This window comes from Geotrypetes seraphini, chromosome 18 (genome assembly GCF_902459505.1).
Source record: "Geotrypetes seraphini chromosome 18, aGeoSer1.1, whole genome shotgun sequence".
Classification (NCBI taxonomy): domain Eukaryota; kingdom Metazoa; phylum Chordata; class Amphibia; order Gymnophiona; family Dermophiidae; genus Geotrypetes; species Geotrypetes seraphini.
Genome location: NC_047101.1, coordinates 23,801,518 through 23,823,790, shown reverse-complemented (window position 1 = coordinate 23,823,790; position 22,273 = coordinate 23,801,518). Strand labels below are relative to the sequence as shown.

Genomic DNA, 22,273 nt, shown 5'->3' with positions numbered 1-22,273 from the left:
CAGCGGCCCTTTGTGGTCAAAGGATTTGGATTCTGGCTGTCTCTCTTAACTTCACTTGGGAAGGCTTGCTAAAAATATAAGCGATTGAACGCAACAATATGTTCTCTGAGCAATCTAGAACTCCACTTTGCTTTTTTTTTATTTCATCAATCCACATTTTGCCTGCATGTTAGCCTCTTACTGTCTCGGCTCATTAATATTTCAGCAAATAAAGACAACACAGCTATTTATAGCATGGTAGTAATTAGCGCAATCTTTTCCAGTCAAAGTGCTCCAAAGCCACTATTGGCATACATCCTCATTCACGTAGTTACACGTCTACTAAACATAGCTGCAGTTCCTTAATGTGTGTTGTTACGCATTGCTCATAGGTTCGTTGCCATTCCTGTGCTATTCCCATAGGTTGTATATTTCACTGCGACATTCCCCTACCTTATTCTTGTTATGCTGTTGATTCGAGGAGTGACACTGGAAGGAGCATGGAAGGGAATCAAATTCTATCTCACACCCCAGTTCGATCACCTTCTGACATCCAAGGTGAGAAACCAGGATTGCACGTTTCACTAATTTCTGCATTTTTTTTTTCACTTGCATTTAATAATTCATTCATATCCTGTGTCTTATTTAAATGAGCTCACTTTCTTTCTTCAGTCAATAAGGTAAGTTAAAGGTAGGAAAGAAATGCAAATCTCACGGAAACTGTGGCAAAGTTCACAACACATGGAAACTGATTTCACTCTTCTTTGTCCTTCCACCTCTCTCCTGCACCTTGATAGGGATAGAAAGACCCAGGCTTGAAATGGAAGTACCTATTAGAGTCCAATAGATAAAGCAGTGTATCGCAAACTGTGTGCCTCCTGAGCTTTCTGGTGTACCGCGACACCAGAGTGTCTGGTGAGGCGGAGAGTCGTCCATGCCGGCTGCCTGCCTACAGGACGTGCTTTTCGCTGCTCAAGGGGACAGGATAAGTGGCAGGCCTTGACTGTGCACCCTAGTGTGGGTGTTCAAAGGCCTGCTCATTCCACGGACTATCAACAGTGCCACATCACACTGCTGCTCCCCCAAATTCTGCTACTCCGGGCAGATGTCCAGGCTGCCTGTTGGTAGGACAGGCCCTGATGGAGAAAAAAGTAAATTTGACCATGTGTCTCCTTTGCTTTTAAACCTTCATTGGCTTCCAGTCTATTTCGGGATTCACTTTAAATGTGCATGTATTACTTTTAAAATTTTATCTGATCTATGTTTCCAGGCGGATTTCTTGGGTCACCAAGCCGCTAAGTGGTATAAATTGATATATGGTTTTACAAATAAAAAACAAAAAACGGGTCTAAGAGACATTTGGAGCATTGAGATTAAGCATCAAATTTCTGCTTCTCAATGGCCACGAATTTGGTCTTGGAGAATTAGATGTACAGTGTCAGCATCTATGAGACAGACTTGATTCTTTTTGTTGCATAGAGCTCTTTTGACCCCCAGTACGTTTACAAAAGTTTGATAGCTCTAGATCTAATAAATGTTGGCACTGTAATCTAGAAGCAAGGACTTTGGATCATCTAATTTTTTATTGTCCTTGTATTAACGCCTTCTGGAAGTCAATTTGGTCTCAAATTAATTATTTTCTAGAAAATCCAGTTGCTATGTCATGATACAATTTTGTTTGGAACAATGATGAGAGCAAAGAGTCAAATTTCAGCAAATAATAATAAATTACTAATGATTATGACAGGAGTTGCCATTCAGAATATAACTAGAAATTGGAAAGATTATACAAGACTTAACTATACTTTTTGGTGGAATTCTATATGTTATATTTATAAAATGGAACGAATTATTGCTATGCAAAAAGGAAATTTATAACAAGTTTTAAAAAATTTGGGGGCCATTGATTGAATATTCGAATGATTAGACACTTTTTTTTTTTTATAGAAGAATAATATGATATGGGATTGGGAGGGTATAATGTGTGAGATTCGAATAAAATGTTGATATGTGTGGAAGGGAAGGGGGGAGGGGGGATAATATAAGATTTAATATTATATGAAGTATACAAGTGAATTGTATGAATATTGAATGATTATTGTATACTTGTTATGAGATATGAAAATGAATAAAGAATTGGAAAAAAAAAAAAAAAAATTTTATCGGCTATCTTCATCCCTCTTGTCCCTTTATTATGGAATGCTTATAGAGTCTCCTACGCAAGAGGCACCCAACAAGTCAAACTCTCCATTCCTTCAGTGAAAGGAATCGAAGGAGTCGAATTTCAGTCAATCCTTGGTTTTCAAATTTTCTCAACTATGGAACGAACTTCCTCTTATTTTAAGGGGTCCTGATCCTTTTCAACTTCTTCGTAAATCTTTAAAAACTATTTTATTTGCCAAACACTTTGGAAACTAGTCATATTAATATTTTCTGATTTTGTTACTTTTAAGTATTTTTTTTTTCGTTACTGTTAACCGAGTCGAGCTCCTTTCTGGCTGAAGACCCGGTATACAAAGCTAAGGTTTAGTTTAGGCAAGTTGGCCAATGCAAATCTTTGCAAAGTCTGTAGTTATTGATCATGTCATTGACGTCTTTTGTGATGCAGTGACCGCTCTGATCTCTCGCCTTTCTCCCTTTCTCCTTGTCAGGTGTGGATAGAGGCAGCATTGCAGATTTTCTACTCCCTAGGGGTAGGGTTTGGAGGACTCCTTACCTTTGCCTCTTATAATACCTTTCATCAGAATATTTACAGGTATGCTCCTAATTTTCATAGCCACAGAGTAAGATGCACTAAATCTCGTACAGTGGGAGAATGGATCATATTTCTGTTCAGCTAGTGGCGTAGCGAGGGTGAGTGGGGAAACACCCCCACGCGCCCCCCTTCCCCCGTATCTCTTTAATTTTCCCAGTGCGAGAAGCATCACGATCATGCTGCCCGCATTGGTGTTGGCTCTCCCTCTGAAGTCATTTCCTAGGCATGGGACCTGGAAGTGACGTTAGAGAGAGAGCTGACACCAACATGGTTTGACCCAGTAAGGCTATTCTTGTGTTATGTGTGTGGGCATCTTATTGTTTTTTAATAAAACAAATGGAAAGGAACAAATGTGCGTGGAAATGGGGACTAAAGGTTGTGCCATGGAGGTCTGGGGGTGGCAAGGAGGTACAGTAGGGTGCACAGCAGTGGGTTTGGGGGGTACTGCGAGGGGCCTGGGGTGGCAGAGGGCCTTTAAGATTGTTTGCCCCAGGCCCAGTTTTGTTTCTCTGTGGCCCTGTATGTAATTCTTTTTCTAGCATAACTTTGCCTTATAGGCATCTCTGGTCTCTGGAAATGGTATGACCTGGGACCCAGGATACCTAAATGGGACCCTGTTCTATCTCATATGAATGCCTAAAGCAGGTGGGAAACTGATGTGAAATGACTTCAGGCCTGAGTCTTGTTTCTCTTCTTCACAGGGATACTTTTATCGTCACGCTGGGGAATGCACTGACCAGTATCCTGGCTGGCTTTGCCATCTTTTCTGTTTTGGGGTACATGTCTCAGGAACTAGGGGTTCCTGTGGATCAAGTTGCTAAAGCAGGTTAGAGAAATAAGTATTTTCCTTATCTTTCTTTACTTCTGTCTTTCTTTAGGGATGAATATAGACCAGTGGTTTTCAGTATCCTGGGGGACCCCCTGCCAGTCGGGTTTTCAGGATATCCACAATGAATATGCATCAACTCAAGAAAAGCTAATTACATACTCAATTCAAATATTTCATCATTTTATTATATTATTTATTATATTATTTAATTAAATACTTCATTTATATAGTTCACATTAACTACACACAAATATCACAAACACAAAGCCTCCCCAGTTCATTCAACCAATGAAAATATTCTGTTTAAAAATTTCATGAAATGTTCACTCATACAACCGGGTGTAGCAGCTGTCAGCAAAAAGTATGCTTGGACTTTAGTTCTTTGTTGTATATACTGAAAAATCACTTTGTTTTCATATATCCAGTTGATCTCACAATATCAGGTAGTGTCCAATTCATTCACATAGATCAAGCTCGACACGATTCCGTGTTTTGCCAGTAGGCATCTTCGGGAGCTATTACACATAATTGAATAAAGCAGCTTACATGGTTGGATCGTCCAATCCAGGATCGGGTAACCACCGTCATACTGAAGGATGAGTGCCTGTCTTCTCTATTATGTGCAAATCTCTCTCGTGTATATTCATTAGGGACTGGCTGGGGGTTCCCTCAGGAGAGGTTTGAGAACCACTGATCTAGTCATTGATGTCGTGCTATTCATCACCTCCGTCTTCGTATTGCCTTCATCTCCGACTCGAGTTTATCTTATGCATATTTTGTCTAGTTTGGAAGTACTGTACTAAGTGTGTTCCTGTTTTTACGTTGTCAGTTTTAAGCTACTGGTTCAGTAAACCAGGGTTTCTCAACTCGGTCCTGGAGTACCCCCTTGCCTTTCATGCGTATTCCCGGTGGATGTCTTGAAAACCTGACTGGCAAGGGGGTACTCTAGGACCAAGTTGAGAAACACTGCAGTAAACCACCATGAACAAAAATAGAACCCTATGAAGGAGTGGAGGTATAATTACACAACAAATCTGAAAAACCCTCCCTCATCCCAAGACGACAAAATGATTAAAGGAAAGAGATGAAGCCTACCTGTAGCGCATACTACCCAATTACTTAGTAAATTTTAATTGTTAACGGGAGAACCCTCAGTCACACAGCAACCCCTGGAAAAACCAGGGACAAGCTGCCGCGGGTTTACACCCAATAAGGTGTTAACTGCGAAACATCCCCGGGCTCTCTCTGTGTGAATAATTAATGTGCACAACAAAAAGTGCTATGTGTGAAAAACAAGATAAGAAAAAACACACATCAATTAAGACTAAAGATAAAGTTCATCTCTTTCCCCTGATCTGGGGGCCAAAAAGGAAAAATTAGTGTCCAAATCAAACCAAGCAAAAAAAACCCAACAGGAAGAACTTAGCTTCTCCGTGAGTAGTCAACAAGCAGTATCAGTGGGCAGTGTCTTCGTCCTTTTTTACCTTAATCAGGACTTGAACCCCTGACCTTTGGAAGATACATGCAGTGCTTTTAAGCACTGAGCTATGTAAACCCGCGGCAGCTTGTCCCTGGTTTTTCCAGGGGTTGCTGTGTGACTGAGGGTTCTCCCGTTAACAATTAAAATTTACTAAGTAATTGGGTAGTACGCGCTACAGGTAGGCTTCATCTCTTTCCTTTAATCATTTTGTCGTCTTGGGGTGAGGGAGGGTAAACCACCATGAAGCATTGTGCATGGTAGTATAAGTACTCATAAGTAATAAAAAGTTATCTGTCAGTTTTAACACTTGTGGTACATCCGATATACCAAGCTAACCTCCTCCCCCATTTTTTACCAAACCGTAGCACGTTTTTTAGCACTAGCCGCAGCGGTAACAGCTCCGACGCTCATAGGAATGCTGTTACCGCTGCAACCTGCGCTAAAAACACCAGGGTGGTTTTGTAATAGGAGGGCTAAAGTAGGATTTTCTATAATTTTTTAATGTCGCCATACTTATACTGCTTTGTTTGTTATGAGGCTAAGTTTAGCTGTTTGTTTTATGTTCATTCCTTCAATCCATGTTTCCTCTAAGTCAGTGTTTCTCAACTCGGTCCTGGAGTACCCCCTTGCCAGTCAGGCTTTCAGGATATCCACAATGAATATGCATGAAAGAAATTTGCATATAATGGAGGCAGTGTATGCAAACCAAGTTTATGCATATTTATTGTGGATATCGTGAAAATATGAATGGCAAAGGGGTACTCCAGGGCCGAGTTGAGAAACACTGCTCTAAGCTGTGCAGGTGCATTCCTGTCAGTGGGTGGTGCAGGCCTTCTGGAGTCTGGAGAACTTGCCTGCCCCTAACTACCAAAAATGTGACATTGGATCAGCTCCACTACTGGCAGGAATGTAGAAGGAGGACTCCTGCACAGCTCAGAAGTAATATTGGTGGTGTATCAAATAAAATGACCTATGACTTTTGACCTAATGATAAACGAAACACAGTAGCATTACTATGGCCATTTCAAAGACAGGGCTGCTATAGGAACACTGAACTCACAAACTTGTAGGCTTCTCTGCACTCACAAACTCAAAGTGAAAGGGCCAGAGGATCTCCCACCCATCCCTCCAAGAACAAGCATGTGGCCTCGATGTCCGTGAACGCCTACAAAAAAGGAAGTGACCTCTGGATCCCTGAAACCCTCAAATAAGAGGTAGTCTCCAGGATCTCATACTTCTGACCTCCCCTTCATCAAGACAGTCCACCTCTCCTTCCCGATTCCTTCAAGCCAAAATGGTAGGAGAGCAGCGTCTTACCTCTTCAGCCTTCCATCTCTTTATTTTTTATTGTGCGTTAACTGTGGGGTAATGACTTAGCTGGTAGTGTCGAGCATTTTTCTGACTGCTCCTGGTGTTATTCCCAGAAATTCAATGCCAGGACATGTCTGGACTTCGGCTTTGAATATTCAGTTTTTGTGGTGCCAGCTAACCGGTTAAGTCTATATTCAGCACTGAACTGACTAGGGTTGTTGTCAAGAATAGGCTGACAGTATGACAGTACCCAAGGACCCACAGCAGTAGGGGGGCCCCACGCTCTCTTAGAATCCATTTAGTTTAATAATTTCTGATAAGTATTTAGTGTCCATGACCTCAACTTCCGGGGGCTATCAGTCTGTCCCTGTTTGTTGCTTAAAGATAGGACTGTATTTTATGCGGTCCTATTTGTGGAATTACCCTAGTCACTGAAGTGTCGACTATCGGCACTTAACCAGCCAAGAGCTGACTCCATCCCCAGAATGCCCCCAACATAGCTGGCTTTCATTTCGGCACTAACTGAGGAATTTTATGAATGGCCACCTAAAGTTAGATTCCTAAATTTCGGTGCCTACATAAATAGGCACCTAACTTAATTAGTAAATTGGCTTAAAAAATTAGCTTTAACAAGCTCATAATTGAAAAATATAAATTTAAGTGGGGAGACAGACACCTGTCTTCTAGGCATGATTCTACAAAAGATAGGCGCCTATTGCATGGTGCCTATCGGCGCCTAACACTAAAGTAGGCATGTTTAGGGGTGGAGAAAGACTTAGGCGCCACAAGGCGTAATTCTCTAAAAGACTTGGGCACCTATACTGTAGGCCTTTAAAACTCTGGCCTACATTACAGGCCCCTAAGTAGGATTACCAGATTTTACTACTGTAAAATCCAGATCCATGGCCCCGCCCCCAGGCCAGCCCCGCCGATCACGCCCCACTTCACCCCAGTCATGCCCCCCAACCTGTTCTCGTGTTCAGAGCCGCGTCGGGAGGGCATATGCGCAGGTGCAATGCGATGACATCACCGCGTTGCATCCACGCACGTGCAGATGTCCTCCCGACGCGGTCCGGAGCAGGAAGCTTTTTCTAAGCCCGGACAAATGCCGAGTTTTTTTGAAAAGCCGTCCGGACATCAGGATGCCTAAAAAGAGGGTAGGTCCGGGTTAATCCGAATGTCTGGTAACCCTTCGCCTAGGTTTTAAGTTAGGTGCGATTCTGTAATGGGTGCCTAAGTGTGATTGACATGTTATAGGCCACTAACTTTAGGCATCTCTCACTTTTTGGCATCCATTACAGAATCTAGCCCCCTCTGCTAATTTTCAGTGGTGATAACTTGTTAACTGCTCCCGAAAATTAGCCCCAAGCAAGCGATTTAACTGGTCAGGGCCATTTCTGAGCAGTTAAATCATTTTGAATAAAGACCGGTATATTGATTTGTTGTCAATAACCCGTGATTGCAATCTGTCTTCAGCCAGGAGTTTCCTGGTAGAAGCTGAATCTATATGCTAAATTAAAATAAAATTAGATCCCCAAGTGATATTGGCAAGTGGGGAAATGAACTACGAAACACAAATTGCACTACAGTACATGGAATTTGAAATTAGATATGGAGCTATGAATCACCATGTGGAGGATGGAGACTGAATCAATAGGAGTTAAAGAGCTCTCTTCCTGGTGGCTGAGAGGCAGACTGCTGCCCTTGGAAGTGGATGAGAAGGACAGGGTTCCAGAAACCTTTAGGTAACTTCTTGGTTTGGTTTTGTGTGGAGGTAGACTTCAGGTCCATAAGATGCAAGTTAACATGGCATACCAAAGCCTCAAATATTAACTACGAGATACAGTTGATTTTTGGTGACCTCTTATCTCGTATATCCAGTATTAATACCTAATGTAGTTTAAATAATTGTGTTAAGCTTTGGTCATTTGTATGCTCGTTGGTATTACTGCTGGGAAATTAGAAGGGCTGCTAATGCTCATGCAAATACTGCTTAATGCATGGATATTAGCTGATGCCCACCTTAACACATATTTAATGAGGGAATTAGCTAACACCCATTTATTAAACACTAATGTGCTTAATTAGTATGTTTCAGTATCAAAAATCAAAAGGAGTTGACCTCAAGATATCCACAGAGAAGAAAATCCAGAGGAAACTAAAAAAAAAAACTCTGTGGAGTGACGATGTTCCTAAATGGACTTTATTTGAAAGAGTCAAAGTTCCAAAAACACACCAAAATCATCCACATAAAATAAACATAAAAATAAATTCATCCACATAAAAATAGGTTATCCACATAAAAGCCTTAAAGGACCTAGTCCGCTAGGGATACAGGACCCAACACGGTCCGCGTTTCTACAAAAAGTCTTCTTCAGGGGGTTTATTTTATGTGGATGATTTTGGTGTATCTTTTGAATTTTGACTCTTTCAAATAAAGTCCATTTAGGAACATCATCACTCCACCGAGTGTTTTTTTGGTTTCCTCAGTATCAAAAATGAAAGCTCATTAGTATATAAGTGTTACAATTTAAATATACTGTATTAAAATCTGCAGGTGAACTGTAAACATTTATTTTTATATTTTCCTGTCTTCTTTTGTGGTCTGGAGATACTGGGCATGCATGCCTGTGTTGAGTGCCTTTACAGACTCTTCTGCTCTAAATTAGCTAGAAAGAAGTATACAGTACAAACTGGTCAAGTAGAAGAGGCACAAGGCATCATGGGAGGAAGTCCTTCTACGCTGTAGCAATTGTCAATGCAGTGACTACCACAAACTTTTTAGTCGGATAGTAATAGCATCAGGGCCGGCCCAACAATTAGGCAAGGCTAGGTAGATACCTATGGGCCAATGCCCAGCCTGAGACATTCCCCGGCACCCCAAGCCCACCTGGACCTCACAAGTACCTTTTTTAATTGGCCGGCCAGAGGGATGCTTACTCCCTCCGGCCAACATGTCTGCCTCCACTGAATGGTGGGCCTTCCCCTTCCCGGTGCATCATGGAATGCACTAGGGAGGAGTCTATGACCCTGATTGGCCCAGATGCTTAAGGTCCCTGCCATAGGAGGGGCCTCAGGCACCTGGGCCAACCGGAATCTTAGGCCTCTTTCCCAGTGCATTCTGGAATGCACTGGGAGTAGCCTAAGATTCCAATTGGTTAGATCCTTTTTGCCACCCCCAATGGCCTATTATGTTATTGCAAGGAGAAAAGAAACTATGCATAGCACACAGACAAAAAGTACATGTAGCAAACTGACAGCAATGTGTGTTAGGTTGTAGGTGGATTAAAATAAAATAAAGCTGAACGCATCATTTCCTATCTCTGTATTAGTAATGACAATATCGTGCATGCAGGGAGTAAAGAGATTTTTTGAGCACTGCTTCAGCGTTCTTTAGTTGCAGGGGAGTAAATAATAGATGCACTGTCTTGAGATCTGAGTTCTTCCATTATAATAGCAGTGCAGCTTTTCAGATCCTGGCAGGTCTATTTTTAATCCCAGCTCATGTTACTGTAATCTTGCCTTTTCCACGGCAAGCCTGGTAAAAGCAATGAACTCTGGGAAGCCCTTACTCGTAGGTGGCTAACACAAATCCAGTAACAGATCACAAGCTCCGGGCACAGAACATGAAATTGGTGCAGCCGACGGTTTAGAGATTTAGGGGAAAGAAAAATGATGACGTTGCCAATTATTGATTCGGGACACAAATTCCTGGATCAGGGAATGAGTTAAGGATAATTAATCACTTGATCCAGTATATATTGCTGATTGCTAATTCTAAAAGTATGCATTTACAGAGTATTAAGAATGCTTATTACTTAGACACCAGAGTTAAAGTCGGGCCTCGCCAATCAGGAGCTGCTTTGACACGCAGCTCCTGATTGGTGAAGCTCAACTTTAGTACAGGAAGAGGTGGGCGGAGCCTACCGCAAGAGATTTCCTTTACTCGCCGGAGCTCCAGCTGCCCTCTCCTGCCTCTCCAGCTGCCCCTTTGCGGTCGGCAAATACCGCGAATGACCAGGACCGCGGACTGTGAATTCGCGGGGGAACACTGTACAGAGCCAGCAAAAGCAAAGCCAGTTAATGTAATATTCAGCACTTAATAGGCATGTAATAAAGACAGGACTGACTTTTATGCAGTCCTATTGATAGTTACCTTGACTGGTTAAGTGTTGAATATAGGGTTACCATATGGCTCCAGAAAAAGGAGGATGGATTGAGACATCCGAGTTTTACTTCCATTGCTTTCAGTGAAAGTAAAACCTAGATGTCTCAATTTGTTGGTGGTGTAGCGGGGGAGGTGGGAGGAGAGTGGTCCGCCCTGGGTGCAGCCTTCCTAAGGGCGGGCCACTCCTCCTCCTCCTCTCCACCCCCCACCCCACCCCCGTGTGCACTCACCCCTTGCCTTCCCAGATCTTTTTCACTTCCCTGGTGCAAGGTTGCTGCCCGCGTCGGCCTAGGTGCTCTCGCCCGTGTCGCGTCCGGAACCCACGCCTAGGACATGACGACAAAGGGCAAGAAGACGCCGACGTGGGCGTGCTGCTCACGTTAGAGAAGTTTAAAAAGGTATGGGGAAAGGGAAGGGGGAACGCATGCGGTGGGGGAGGGGCGCCCCCGGGCACCGCTCACCCTTACTGCGCCACTGCAATCTGTCCTCTCATTTTCATTGCTTTCGAAGGAAGTAAAGCCCAGATGTCTCAATCCGTCCTCCATTTGCTAGAACCATATGATAACCCTAGTTGAATATCGCCCTCCCCCCTCCTCCCAAATAGCCAGTTTTGCATTGGGTACTAACCAGACATTTTCAGTGGCCCTATCTTCTTATGCACCATTGAGGGGTCTTTTTACTAAGGTGCGCTAGTGCGTCTTAGCGCGTGCTAAATGCTAACACAGGGCAATGCGTCCATAGGATATAATGGATGCATTAACTCGCGTTAGCATGAAGTGCGTGCTAAGATGCACTAGTGCGCCTTAGTAAAAGGACCCCTGAATATGCCCAGTTGGCCCTGATCAAGTGATTTAACTTGGCAAAGAACTATTTATGGTCTGTTAAATCACTTTGAAATATTGACCCTGATGAATTAAAGTATCAAAATCCATATGGGGGTCACAGGGGCCTGTACGTTAATTCAGGAAAGCTTAAGGCACTCCCGGACCGACTGGCGCTCCCGCAAGTTCATGGGTCAAGTAGTTGCCGCAGGGATGGGGCACAGTGTGGTGGTGTTGATTACTTGACCTTGTTGTGATGGTATACATTGAAGGACGTAATTGGGCAGAGTACAGTACTGGGGTTCAAGAAAGGATTAGACAAATTCCTACTGGAAAAGGGGATAGAGGGGTATAGATAGAAGATTACTGTGCAGGTCCTGGACCTGTTGGGCCACTGCGTGAGCGGACTGCTGGGCACGATGGACCTCGGGTCTGACCCAGCAGAGGCATTTCTTATGTTCTTAATCTGTCCAAAGATCACTGCAGACATTATGAAGCGTCACCATAAACATCTGCTTTCATTTCATGACTCCTCCAACTCTACAAAGTCCTCGAAGTGAGGATGGCCATATGCCAGGGTCCGGCTGACTCGAGACTGAGCTTCCTTCCCTCCAAGGGTTAGATATCGCAGAGTTGTCCAAAGCTGTTTCTGATGCTAATCTTTCTCACCTTGGCAGACATATGAGGCGTGTACGTTTGAGGCCATATTTCCTTTCATATGAGCATATGAATAGCCATAGTGGGTCAGAGCAGTGGTCCATCTAGTCCAGTATCCTGCTTCCATCAGTAGCCCATCCTGGTCGCAAGTTTCTGGCAGAAACCCAAAGAGTAGCAACATTCTGTGGTACCGATCTGAGAGCAAAAAGTCTGTCTCAATAGTAGACTCTGGACTTTTCCTCCAGGAACTTGTCCTAACCTTTTTTAAACTCTTCTTTCACTTCCTTTCCTGGCCTCCAGCTGCTCTTCTGCCCTTAGCACTGACACCTAATCTCCAGTTTCATATTATACAGGTTTGCAGCAAAGGGCTGAGCCTTGAGAAAACTAGTTTAGCATGTACACACCATTTTTTGACATAGCTTCACACTATTATATGCACAGATGTCATTAGCGCATAGAAGATAGGGGCCTGAAAGCCACAGGATTTATACTCGCTAACTTTGAGAGTTGTTATGTTCCTGAATTGGCCTCTCTAGGGCTCTGCATAAATTTATACTAGGAATTTCACTAAACTTCCAAATTTAAAAGCATAAAAAGTGGGTAGTAATGGGGCTGATTTAGGGTAGGGTTACCATATAGCTAGGGTTACCAGATTTTCCGGAACTAAAATCCAGACCCATGGCCCTGCCACCCAGGTCCGCACAGTTCTGCCTGTCCCCGCCCAATTCCGTCCACCTCAACCTGTTCCTTTGTCTGGAAGGCCTCTGCAGATGCGCTGGTGCGACACGACGATGTCACATGCATGCACACATGAGTGTGATGTCATCGTGTTGCATCCGTGCATGCACAGATGCCAAACCGACGTCGCTCCTAGCTGGAAGCTTTCCAAAACCCGGACTAAGTGCCGGGTTTTGAAAAGCTGTACGGACGCCAGGACATGTTCTGGGGGAAATCTGGACGTCTGGTAACCCTACATATAGCTCCAGAAAAAGGAGGATGGATTGAGACATCTCGGTTTTACTTCCAATGAAAGCAATGGAAGCAAAACCCGGATGTCTCAATCCGTCCTTCTTTTTCTAGAGCCATATGGTAACCCTAAATTAGGGGGGGGACTTAGGAGTTCAACTCGGCTCTTAAATTAAGCTCCTGAATAAATGGGAGGCCTGAATTTTTGAGCATAGAGGCTGATAATCAGTACATGGCAGTCAGTGGTTCTAAAGCTTCTGACTAGAGAATGACACGGTGACAAAATTCATCACCGTTCCCGTCCCCGCGGATATCCGCGGGAAACCATCTTCATGTCATTCTTTAAGTAGAGAGGGAAGAATCAGAGTATGAATGGCCACAACCACTGACCCGCAAGCTTTGCTTTGAAGAATGCTGGTGTAGAAGGATTGAGGTTGAAACAGACACTACAGAATGACAGTCTCTGGTATCCAGAGCAGATATTGTGATGTCATAATGCCTCATTCCACCAGTGCCTAAGAGCCAATCACATCAGTGATGTCACAATGGCTTCATTATCCTTGGCTCACATAAGAATCAGAGTATGAATGGCCACAACCACTGACCCGCAAGCTTTGCTTTGAAGAATGATGGTGTAGAAGGATTGAGGTTGAAACAGACACTACAGAATGACAATCTCTGGTATCTAGATATTGTGATGTCATAATGCCTCATTCCACCAGTGCCTAAGAACCAATCACATCAGTGATGTCACAATGGCTTCATTATCCTTGGCTCCCATAAGAATCAGAGTATGAATGGCCACAACCACTGATCCGCAAGCTTTACTTTGAAGAATGCTGGTGTAGAAGGACTGAGGTTGAAACAGACACTACAGAATGACAGTCTCTGGTATCCAGAGCAGATATTGTGATGTCATAATGCCTCATTCCACCAGTGCCTAAGAGCCAATCACATCAGTAATGTCACAATGGCTTCATTATCCTTGGCTCACATAAGCACAGCCACTGACCCTCAAGCTTTGCTTTAAACAATGCTGGTGTAGAAGGACTGAGGCTGAAATAGACACAAAAAAATGACATGAGATTATTTCCCATGGTTATCCGCGGGGACGGGAATGGTGATGAATTTTGTCACTGTGTCATTCTCTACTTCTGACAACCACAGGCTGCATCTGGATATTCAGTGCTGGGTAATGTCTAACTTATGCATATGTATTGTTAATCCTGAGATCTGAAAGGGCTGGGTATACCTCCAAGGAGAGGGATGAGAAGCACAGGTGTAATGGGATGTATCTGAAGGACAGAGTTTTCATGTCAGCCTGCCATTCAAAATTTTTGCGGTGTTTTTGTTGCATCTGCCTTTTTTTTTTTTTTTTCCATCTAAAATCTAGTTTTACTTTGAATTTATACTGTCCTCATCTGCCACTTGTGCCTTCCAGTGCTGCTGTCTTTTCAAATTAAGGCAACCCTCCGCAGCCTAATTTCCACTCAGAAAAGTTTAGCTTTATCTGTCCCTTGACTAGAAACCCACGAAAGAAGGAGTGAATTAGTGGTTTAAGGCACAAGATTGAAAATGCAGTGCTCCATTTGTTAAATCCCGGGCTTATCCATTAAAGGAGTAACTCCTTTTGATCTGTTTAAAAAAAAAAAAAAAAAATGACCTATTTTTAATTTTTTTGTCCAAAAAGTTCCCATGCTTCAAGATGGTCACGGGATTCAGTCAACAAGTTCCAGTCAGTGTGTTTTCCATCCAATACACCAACCAAAGAGGCTAAAGCACGTGGTGGAACACAGGAAACCATCCATGCTAAAAAAGATGAGGTCAGTCACCGATAGAAAGAGTGGACAAGATGAGTAAAGCTTACATATTCAGTCACTAAGGCAGCAATTCTGTATATTAGCACCTCGGACTAGATGCCCCAAGGCCACGTGCGTAGATCCAATTCTATAATGACTTCTTGGCGCTAAGATTCCATTATAGAATACTCAACACTCAACCAAGTGCTTTGTTGAATGGAAATTCAGATTCCACCTTTTCAACCAGAATCAGTGGTAGTAGTACTCTTCATTATTCCATATTACTAGTGAAAATTTTTTAATTTTTAAGCTCTTATTAACTTATTAACAAAGGATAAGAGTAAACTTGTTCCATTTCCATCTTTTGATCACTAGCGGCAGCAGGAAATGGAACAAATTTACTTTTATCCTTTGTTCCCCCGACCTTGAGAAAGACTCTCGAAACGCGTCGGGAAGGGGAACCGATAAGGATTTAAAAGTTAAGTTATTTAATTTTATAAATAAGTTAATAAGAGCTTAAAAATTAAAAAATTTTCACTAGTAATATGGAATAATGAAGAGTACTACTACCACCGATTCTGGTTGAAAAGGTGGAATCTGAATTTCCATTCAACAAAGCACGTGGTTGAGTGTTGATTACTGTCTGGGAGATTTGTCACGATATTTGGAAGTCAGCTAAGTTTGGGAGATTATAGAATACTGGCATGAGCTGGCATTGGTGCCCTCAAGTTTAGGCACACCCTTTTACAGCATATCAATGGTGGTTGAAAGTAAGGTGCACCGAGGTGTGCCAAGTGACATGTGTAATTTATAGTATTCTATAAACCACATGCATACCGAGAGACATGGCCATGGTCTGCCCATGTTCCCCCTCCCCCCCACACACATATATCTGGTCAATATTCAAAGTGAGTTAACTGGCCGGAAATGGCTGCTGACTGGTAAACTTGCTTGGCCGCGGCTGCCCAGTCCTTTTCATTTAACCAGTCATCCTCGCTGAAAATGGCCAAAGTTACGACTGGCTATGTCGGGAGCATGCTGAGGGTGATCCGGGAACGGAGGCCAGTTACGTCCTGATACTCAGAGCTAACTGGCCAGGTTTTAGCATAAATGAGGGATCTTCAAAACGTTTCCGCACTTTTTGTATTTTTTTTTTAAGCGCTATTAAATATCTCTCTTTTTTTTTTTTTTTCCAATTCTTTATTCATTTTAAAATCAAACAACAAGTGCACATAAATATATCATAAATTGATTCCGATATAGCACTTAAAATCTAACCCATAAAATCTAATAGACCATTAATAATATAAACCCTACCCACCCACCCTTCATCAGTTATTCTATATAAAATATATTATACTATTATTATAAACATAATTATAAAATTTCCTCCCTAAATCCTTCCATAGCTATTAAATATCTCAAAGTCAAATGACATCACTACCTGCAAAGTGAGCCTGACTGACTAGTCACGTGACTTTCTAGGACACGCCCTCTTACCTTGCTCCAAGCGTTTCCCGAGAAAACATGAAAGTGCGGTGACTTTTTGAAGATCCCTCGTAAATAGCACTCCGTAAGTTGCCATCCTGTCTTGAGACGCTAACCTATGGCTGATTAAGTCTGACTATTAAATTAACCAGTCGTGTGTTAGCTGGCTTTAAAATAAAAGGAAACTCCATGCCGAAGCCTCCACAAGGCCCAGCATGAATTTCTGGTCTCAGCACCGGAAATGGACAAAATAATTCTGTCCACTGCCAGCTGCATATCGGCCCATATGGAACTTAGGCGCTTACATTATAGAATAACACCTAGTTCACATTGGCACCTAGTTCACATTGGCACCTACTTGCCTAGGCGGCGCCTACATCCAGGTGCAACTGTATAGAATTGCATCCTACATTTCCCTGTTGCCATTGGAGTTCAGAGTTTGACATATACAGTAGCAAGAGGAAAATGGCACTGATTTTAGATATTCCTTTCCGTCATACTAACTTTGGTACATTTGGTGACCACCTTTATTTGGCATCGATGGCTTTGTGGACCTTTTCCTTTAGTTTTTTAGGGCTTCTTGCATTTTCCCTTTTAGAACCTTCCGGCTACTAACAAGACGTCAAGGAGTCGCCCATCCTGCATGAATCCACAAAATACCTTTTGACTCTGCATGACCTTTTGGTTCATTTTGACCAGCAGATACTAGGGTACAACTGGCAGTGCGGTCAGTGGCATAGTAAGGGTGCACGGTACCCAGCGCGGAGGTGCGCCCCTCCTGCCGTGCACACGCCCCCATATCCTTTCCCCGTACCTTTTTAACTTCTCCGGCGTGACCAGCATGCCCATGTCGGTGTCGGCTCGCCCGTTGATGTCACATCCCAGAAGTGACATCAGAGAGAGCGCCGATGCTGATTCAGACGGCAACCTTGCGCCAGGGAAGTTAAAACGGTACGGGGAAGGCAAGGGGTGGTGCGTGGCAAGGAGAGGAGAAGGGAGGTAGAGAGGAGGAGGGGCGCCACGCCCTTAGCAAAATAGCGCCTGGGGTGGACCGCCCCCCTCTAACTGAGCACTAAGAATGGTATCTTCCCCTCCCCCACCATCTTTCCAAAAGTGGTTGTCAAGTGTGAAAAAATGATAATTTAGTGGAGGACCATCAATCCCTGAGAGACTGCATGTAAAATGTTTCTAAAGTGCCACAGGTGAAAATGCCCGTCTAAAATCCACTTCCTCCAGTAACATTGCTGCTTCGATCAAGCTGGGAAGGAAGCCTCACTCAAGGAAGAAATCTGCACAGTCCTTCCTGCAAGCAAAGGTCATGCATGCAGCATGCATCCATCTATCCATCCATTTATCTTCACTACCTTGACCTAGCTGCATGATCTCTTCTGGCCTAAACAGACCTAAGACCTGAGAGCAGACTCCGAGTCTTCTGTGGAGTAGTCAAAGAGCCCTGGAATTCAAACTGCTAGCAAGGCCTATTGACTTTCAAGTGCACCGGTTGCACGTGTAATATTATAGTTTGATGGAAGACAAATTGTTATGCAATTTTGCAATTGCAACATAAATACCTCCTAATTCTACTTTTATACTTTATCAAAAGTTGCAAGGGCAGATAATAGCGCAGTGCCAGTTATGCATGTAACTTAATTTAATAATGAGCTGATAATTGATGTAAACGAGCAATAATTGGCTATAATTGCTTTTGGTGGTAATTGTCACTAATTAGCGGTTACACGCGTCTCTGCTATTACAGTATTTGGTATTCTATAAACTGTGCATGCATAATCAATAGTGCGCAACTGGAAGAGGAGTGTAGACCTTGGAGATGTATCAGTAGGTCGGGGACTTGCCTAGCACTTAATTGCATGGATTGCCATTGAGTTGCCATTAAGGGCTGGATTCACTAACCTGCCCGATCGGGCCCAGTCTCGGCAGGTCCAACTGATTCAGTAAACTTAAACATGCAGATGAGGGTGATCGGCGGAACGCCCCCATCTGCCTGCACGGCACGCGCATGCGCAGACCATAGGAGCAGCGATCTTTTTAAAAAAACTTTTTTTACTTTTGACTTCGGGGAAACGCCGCCACCTCCATTGACCCCAACCCGCGTGGCTCCTTAAAGCTGGTCCTGCTCTTGCCAGCTGCCGCTCTCACAAAAAGATAAATGGAGCCCGTGGTTTTAACCCGCTTTAAACCCGCGGGTTAAAACCACGGGCTCGCTGGGCAGGAGAGCTTCGGGGAAGGGCAAGAGAACGGCGATGCGGCAGGGGAAGATCAAGGCAGAGCAGGGCGGCATTCGGGGCGAGCAGGCAGGAGAGATTGCAGGTCAGAGAGCAGGGCTTCCAGTTGGAAAGACGTTTTCGACTGGTCCCCAGCAGTCGCTTCTTCAGGTGATCGGCCAGCCCAGTCGGATTGGAAATTTGGTGTAGTGAGTCGGGTCGCTGTCCAATTTGTATGCGTTTCACCTGATTTGCATGAAAGGATTCCAAGCGGATCGCAGGAGAGGTAAGTGAATCAGGCCAGAGGGAAATTTGATAGTTAAGTGGTCGCAAACCAATCGGTACACGATCGGTTTGCTTAGTGAATATAGCCCTAAGTGCTCACACCTAAAGTTAAGTGAGTAACTACAGACTTACTCTAGTATTCTATAATGAAAAGGCTGATATAGAATTTGCACTTCAGGGTCTGATTCTATAACGGCGTCTAATGGTGCCTAATTCCTAGGTGCCGCTCAGCAGGGTGTACAGAATCATGCCTAGCGGCGCTTAAGCAAGCTTAGGCGTTGCTAGGCATCCTCTTGGTAGGCACTGGTATATTAGACCAGGGGTTTCCTGGCCTAATTTTCACATAACACAGACGCCTAAGTTATACCACACCTATTCTCCGCCCCTAAGCAAGTAGGCGTCGTAAAGCACCAGAGGGTGTCTCAACTTAGGCGTTGCTAGACGCTGTGCGGAATTCTGCACACAATTTGAATTAAAATTAAATGAATGTATTTTAATTGGAGTTTTAATGGCATTATTAAAACGACAGTTAAAGTCAATTATCAAATTTGGATTTTGGCATCATTTATAGAATTCCCCCCCCCCCCCTTAGTACTTATCATCCTCGGGATAGATGTTCAGCCAGTGGTGCTCAGCATTTTGCTGACCACTGTCTGCGTTATACCCAGAAATTCAATGCCAGGCCGTATCCACACTTCGGCATTGAATTTCTGGAGGAGCCGGCTAAAGCACTTTGTCAGCTATAAAGATAGGGCTGACTTTTATGCAGTGCTATTTATGTGGTTACTCTGCCCGGTTAATTGCAGAATATCCTCACCTAACCTGCGAAATGCTGACTCTTCTCCTGGAATGCCCCCCCCCTCCCCTCAAATAGCCGGTTTTAAGATAGGTACTACCTGGACATTTGTAGCGGCACTAACCTGTTTAATGCCATTGAAAATGAACGGTTAGCCATGAACAAGCGATTTAATTGGCCACAAAATCTTTCTATTCACTTTGAATGCCAACCTGCCGGTGCCTAGTTTAGGCGATCTTAAACAATTACCCCAACAGCTTCATAGTTAAAGCATGGGTTCTCAGCCCAGTCTTTGGGACGCACCAAGCCAGACTGGGTTTCAAGGTTTTTTTTCAAGTTTATTGTGTATTTGATTAATCGCTTACTCAAATTTCTAAGCGATCATTGCCTTCAATATAATCATTAGTGTCAGTAGCATGGTTAGGGTCTCTAGGTTCACTTTTTGTTATCACTGTCAAGATACTGTCATTCATGCTTTAGATGTATGTATACTTTAAAATATTAATAAAAATGATTGAACTTAAAAAAAAAAAATTTCTAAGCGATGAACAAATCTTTCAAATTATAGATTAAAACTGGGGTTATTAAAAACAAGTAGACACTAAGCAAACAAAACAGATTAGTAACTAACAATATAAACAATGACAGAAGAAACAGAAGGAATGAATGGGTAAGGAAATACAATATTGATGATAGAAAGAGGAACAATTATGGTACAAAACAATAGGATATCTGCAGTGAATATGCATGAGAAAAAGTTGCTTGCCTCCATGTAGAGAGTTACCAGATTTCTTCTTGAAGAAAAGAAAACACGTGGCCTCGGCCCATTCTGCCTCTAGCTCCTCCCCATTCAGCCCAGCTCCGCCCATTTCACCCCAGCCCCGCCCCCTCCTATCTTCCTTCCAGTATCCGGGCTGCATCTAAAGGGCCTCCGAGCATGCTCGGATGCAACACGATGATATCACACACACATGTGCATGCGTGTGACATCATCATATCACATCCACGCTTTGCTTGGAGGCCCTCCAGATGTGGCCTCGAGCTCAGGAAACCCGGACAAACTGCCGGGTTTTGGAAAATCATCCAGGCACCCGGACATTCCTCTAAAAAGAGGGTATGTCCAGGTTTTTCCAGACATCCGGTAACTCCATCCATATACACAGATCGTGCATATTCATTGTGCATATCCTGAAAACCTGAATGCCTGGGTGTGTCTCAAAGATTAGGATGAGTAACCCTAAGCTAAAGTAATGAACTGTATTTGGATAGCATTTTGCTGCGGTAGTTACCTTCCCTGAAATGAATCCTGTTTAAAAAAAAAAAATGGTTATCTTGGTCTATAACTCAAAGCTGTACACCTCTGGCCTAGAACTGTTATGTGTTTTCTCTTACCTTCTTTAGGTCCAGGTTTGGCTTTTGTGGTATATCCCCAGGCCATGACCATGCTTCCTCTTTCTCCGTTTTGGTCTTTCCTCTTCTTCTTCATGCTTCTGACTCTTGGGCTGGACAGTCAGGTGAGAGATACCTTCTACTAAGAAAACTAATGGGTCGATATATATATTCAGAGCAATTTAACTTGGCAGAAAAGCTTCTGGCTGGTTGCATTGCTTCTTTGTTGCATAACTGGTTAGTGCTGCTGAAAATAACCGGTGAGCACCTAGGCCAAAAACAGCTATTTTGGGGATGATCTGAGAGTTGGCCAGTTAAGTGCCGAAATTTAGCACTTAACTGGCTAAGGTAACCTCATAAATAGGACTGCATAAAAATCAATCCTATCTACCCCCACTCCCCATTTAGTAAGCAGCGGTAGAGGTTTCTACTGCAGCCCGGAGCACTAAATGCATCTCTGACGCTCATAGAATTCTTATGAACAGCATCAGACACTTCTACTGCTGCTTAGTAAAGGAGGGCCTTTAGATGTTACTCCATAGCCGGTTAAATACTGAATATTGCACTTAACAAGCTATGTTTAGGCACCTGCAGCTCCAAAAAAGAGGATCCAACCTAGGCAACAGGATGTATGAAATACTTTGGGGCTGATTTTCAGACCGTGGGAGGCAGCCCGGCTCCCACGGTTGATGGCAAACCCAGAAATTAAATGCCAAGGCCATATCCGACAACCAGCATTGAATTTCTGTTCTGTTTTCAGCCGCATTTGACACAGCTGGCCCGGCCGATATTCATCGGCTGACTGGCTAAGTCATAGTGGCCACGGCTAGACCTGCTATTTATGCGGGGCTATCTGACTGCTAAACGTAGCCACTTGGTTCTGACTAGCTATGTTGCACAGCATCGCCAGTGATGGAGACTGCCCCAACTTTGTTGGTTGGGCTGAGACCTTTTCAGCTCCCCCCTCATATCCAGCCAGGAACCATTCCTGGTCAGCTAAATAGTGCTGAATATTGGGTGATTTATTATCTTTGAGATTGATATGTTTGATATGAATTTTTGATATCTCTCTTTTTATATTTGCACTTGTCACACCTGGATTTAAATTATATCTATCTATCTATCTATCTATCTATCTATCTATCTATCTATCTATCTCTCTCTGTATATATAATATATATATTATATATATCAATTTTCATATATAACAAAATGCTAGAGCGCGCATGCGCTCTCGAAAATTCATGCGGTGTGGCACCGTGAGGTGTGCTTCTGTGGCAACATTCTAACCTCACGGCGCATGCGGGGGCTGAAGGTGTGCGACTGTG

General features: G+C 43.4%; 1 protein-coding gene across 3 annotated transcripts in view; it reads left to right on the top strand.

Annotated features, from left to right (window-relative positions):
* Positions 1-22,273, top strand: part of SLC6A7 (solute carrier family 6 member 7) — a 79,868-nt gene that overhangs the window by 23,504 nt on the left and 34,091 nt on the right. For all 3 annotated transcript variants that reach the window (XM_033927296.1, XM_033927297.1, XM_033927298.1), the window contains 4 exons: positions 403-537; positions 2,631-2,734; positions 3,436-3,560; positions 20,958-21,070. In XM_033927296.1, the coding sequence (XP_033783187.1) occupies positions 403-537; positions 2,631-2,734; positions 3,436-3,560; positions 20,958-21,070 (477 nt within the window). The remainder of the gene's footprint in view (positions 1-402; positions 538-2,630; positions 2,735-3,435; positions 3,561-20,957; positions 21,071-22,273) is intronic.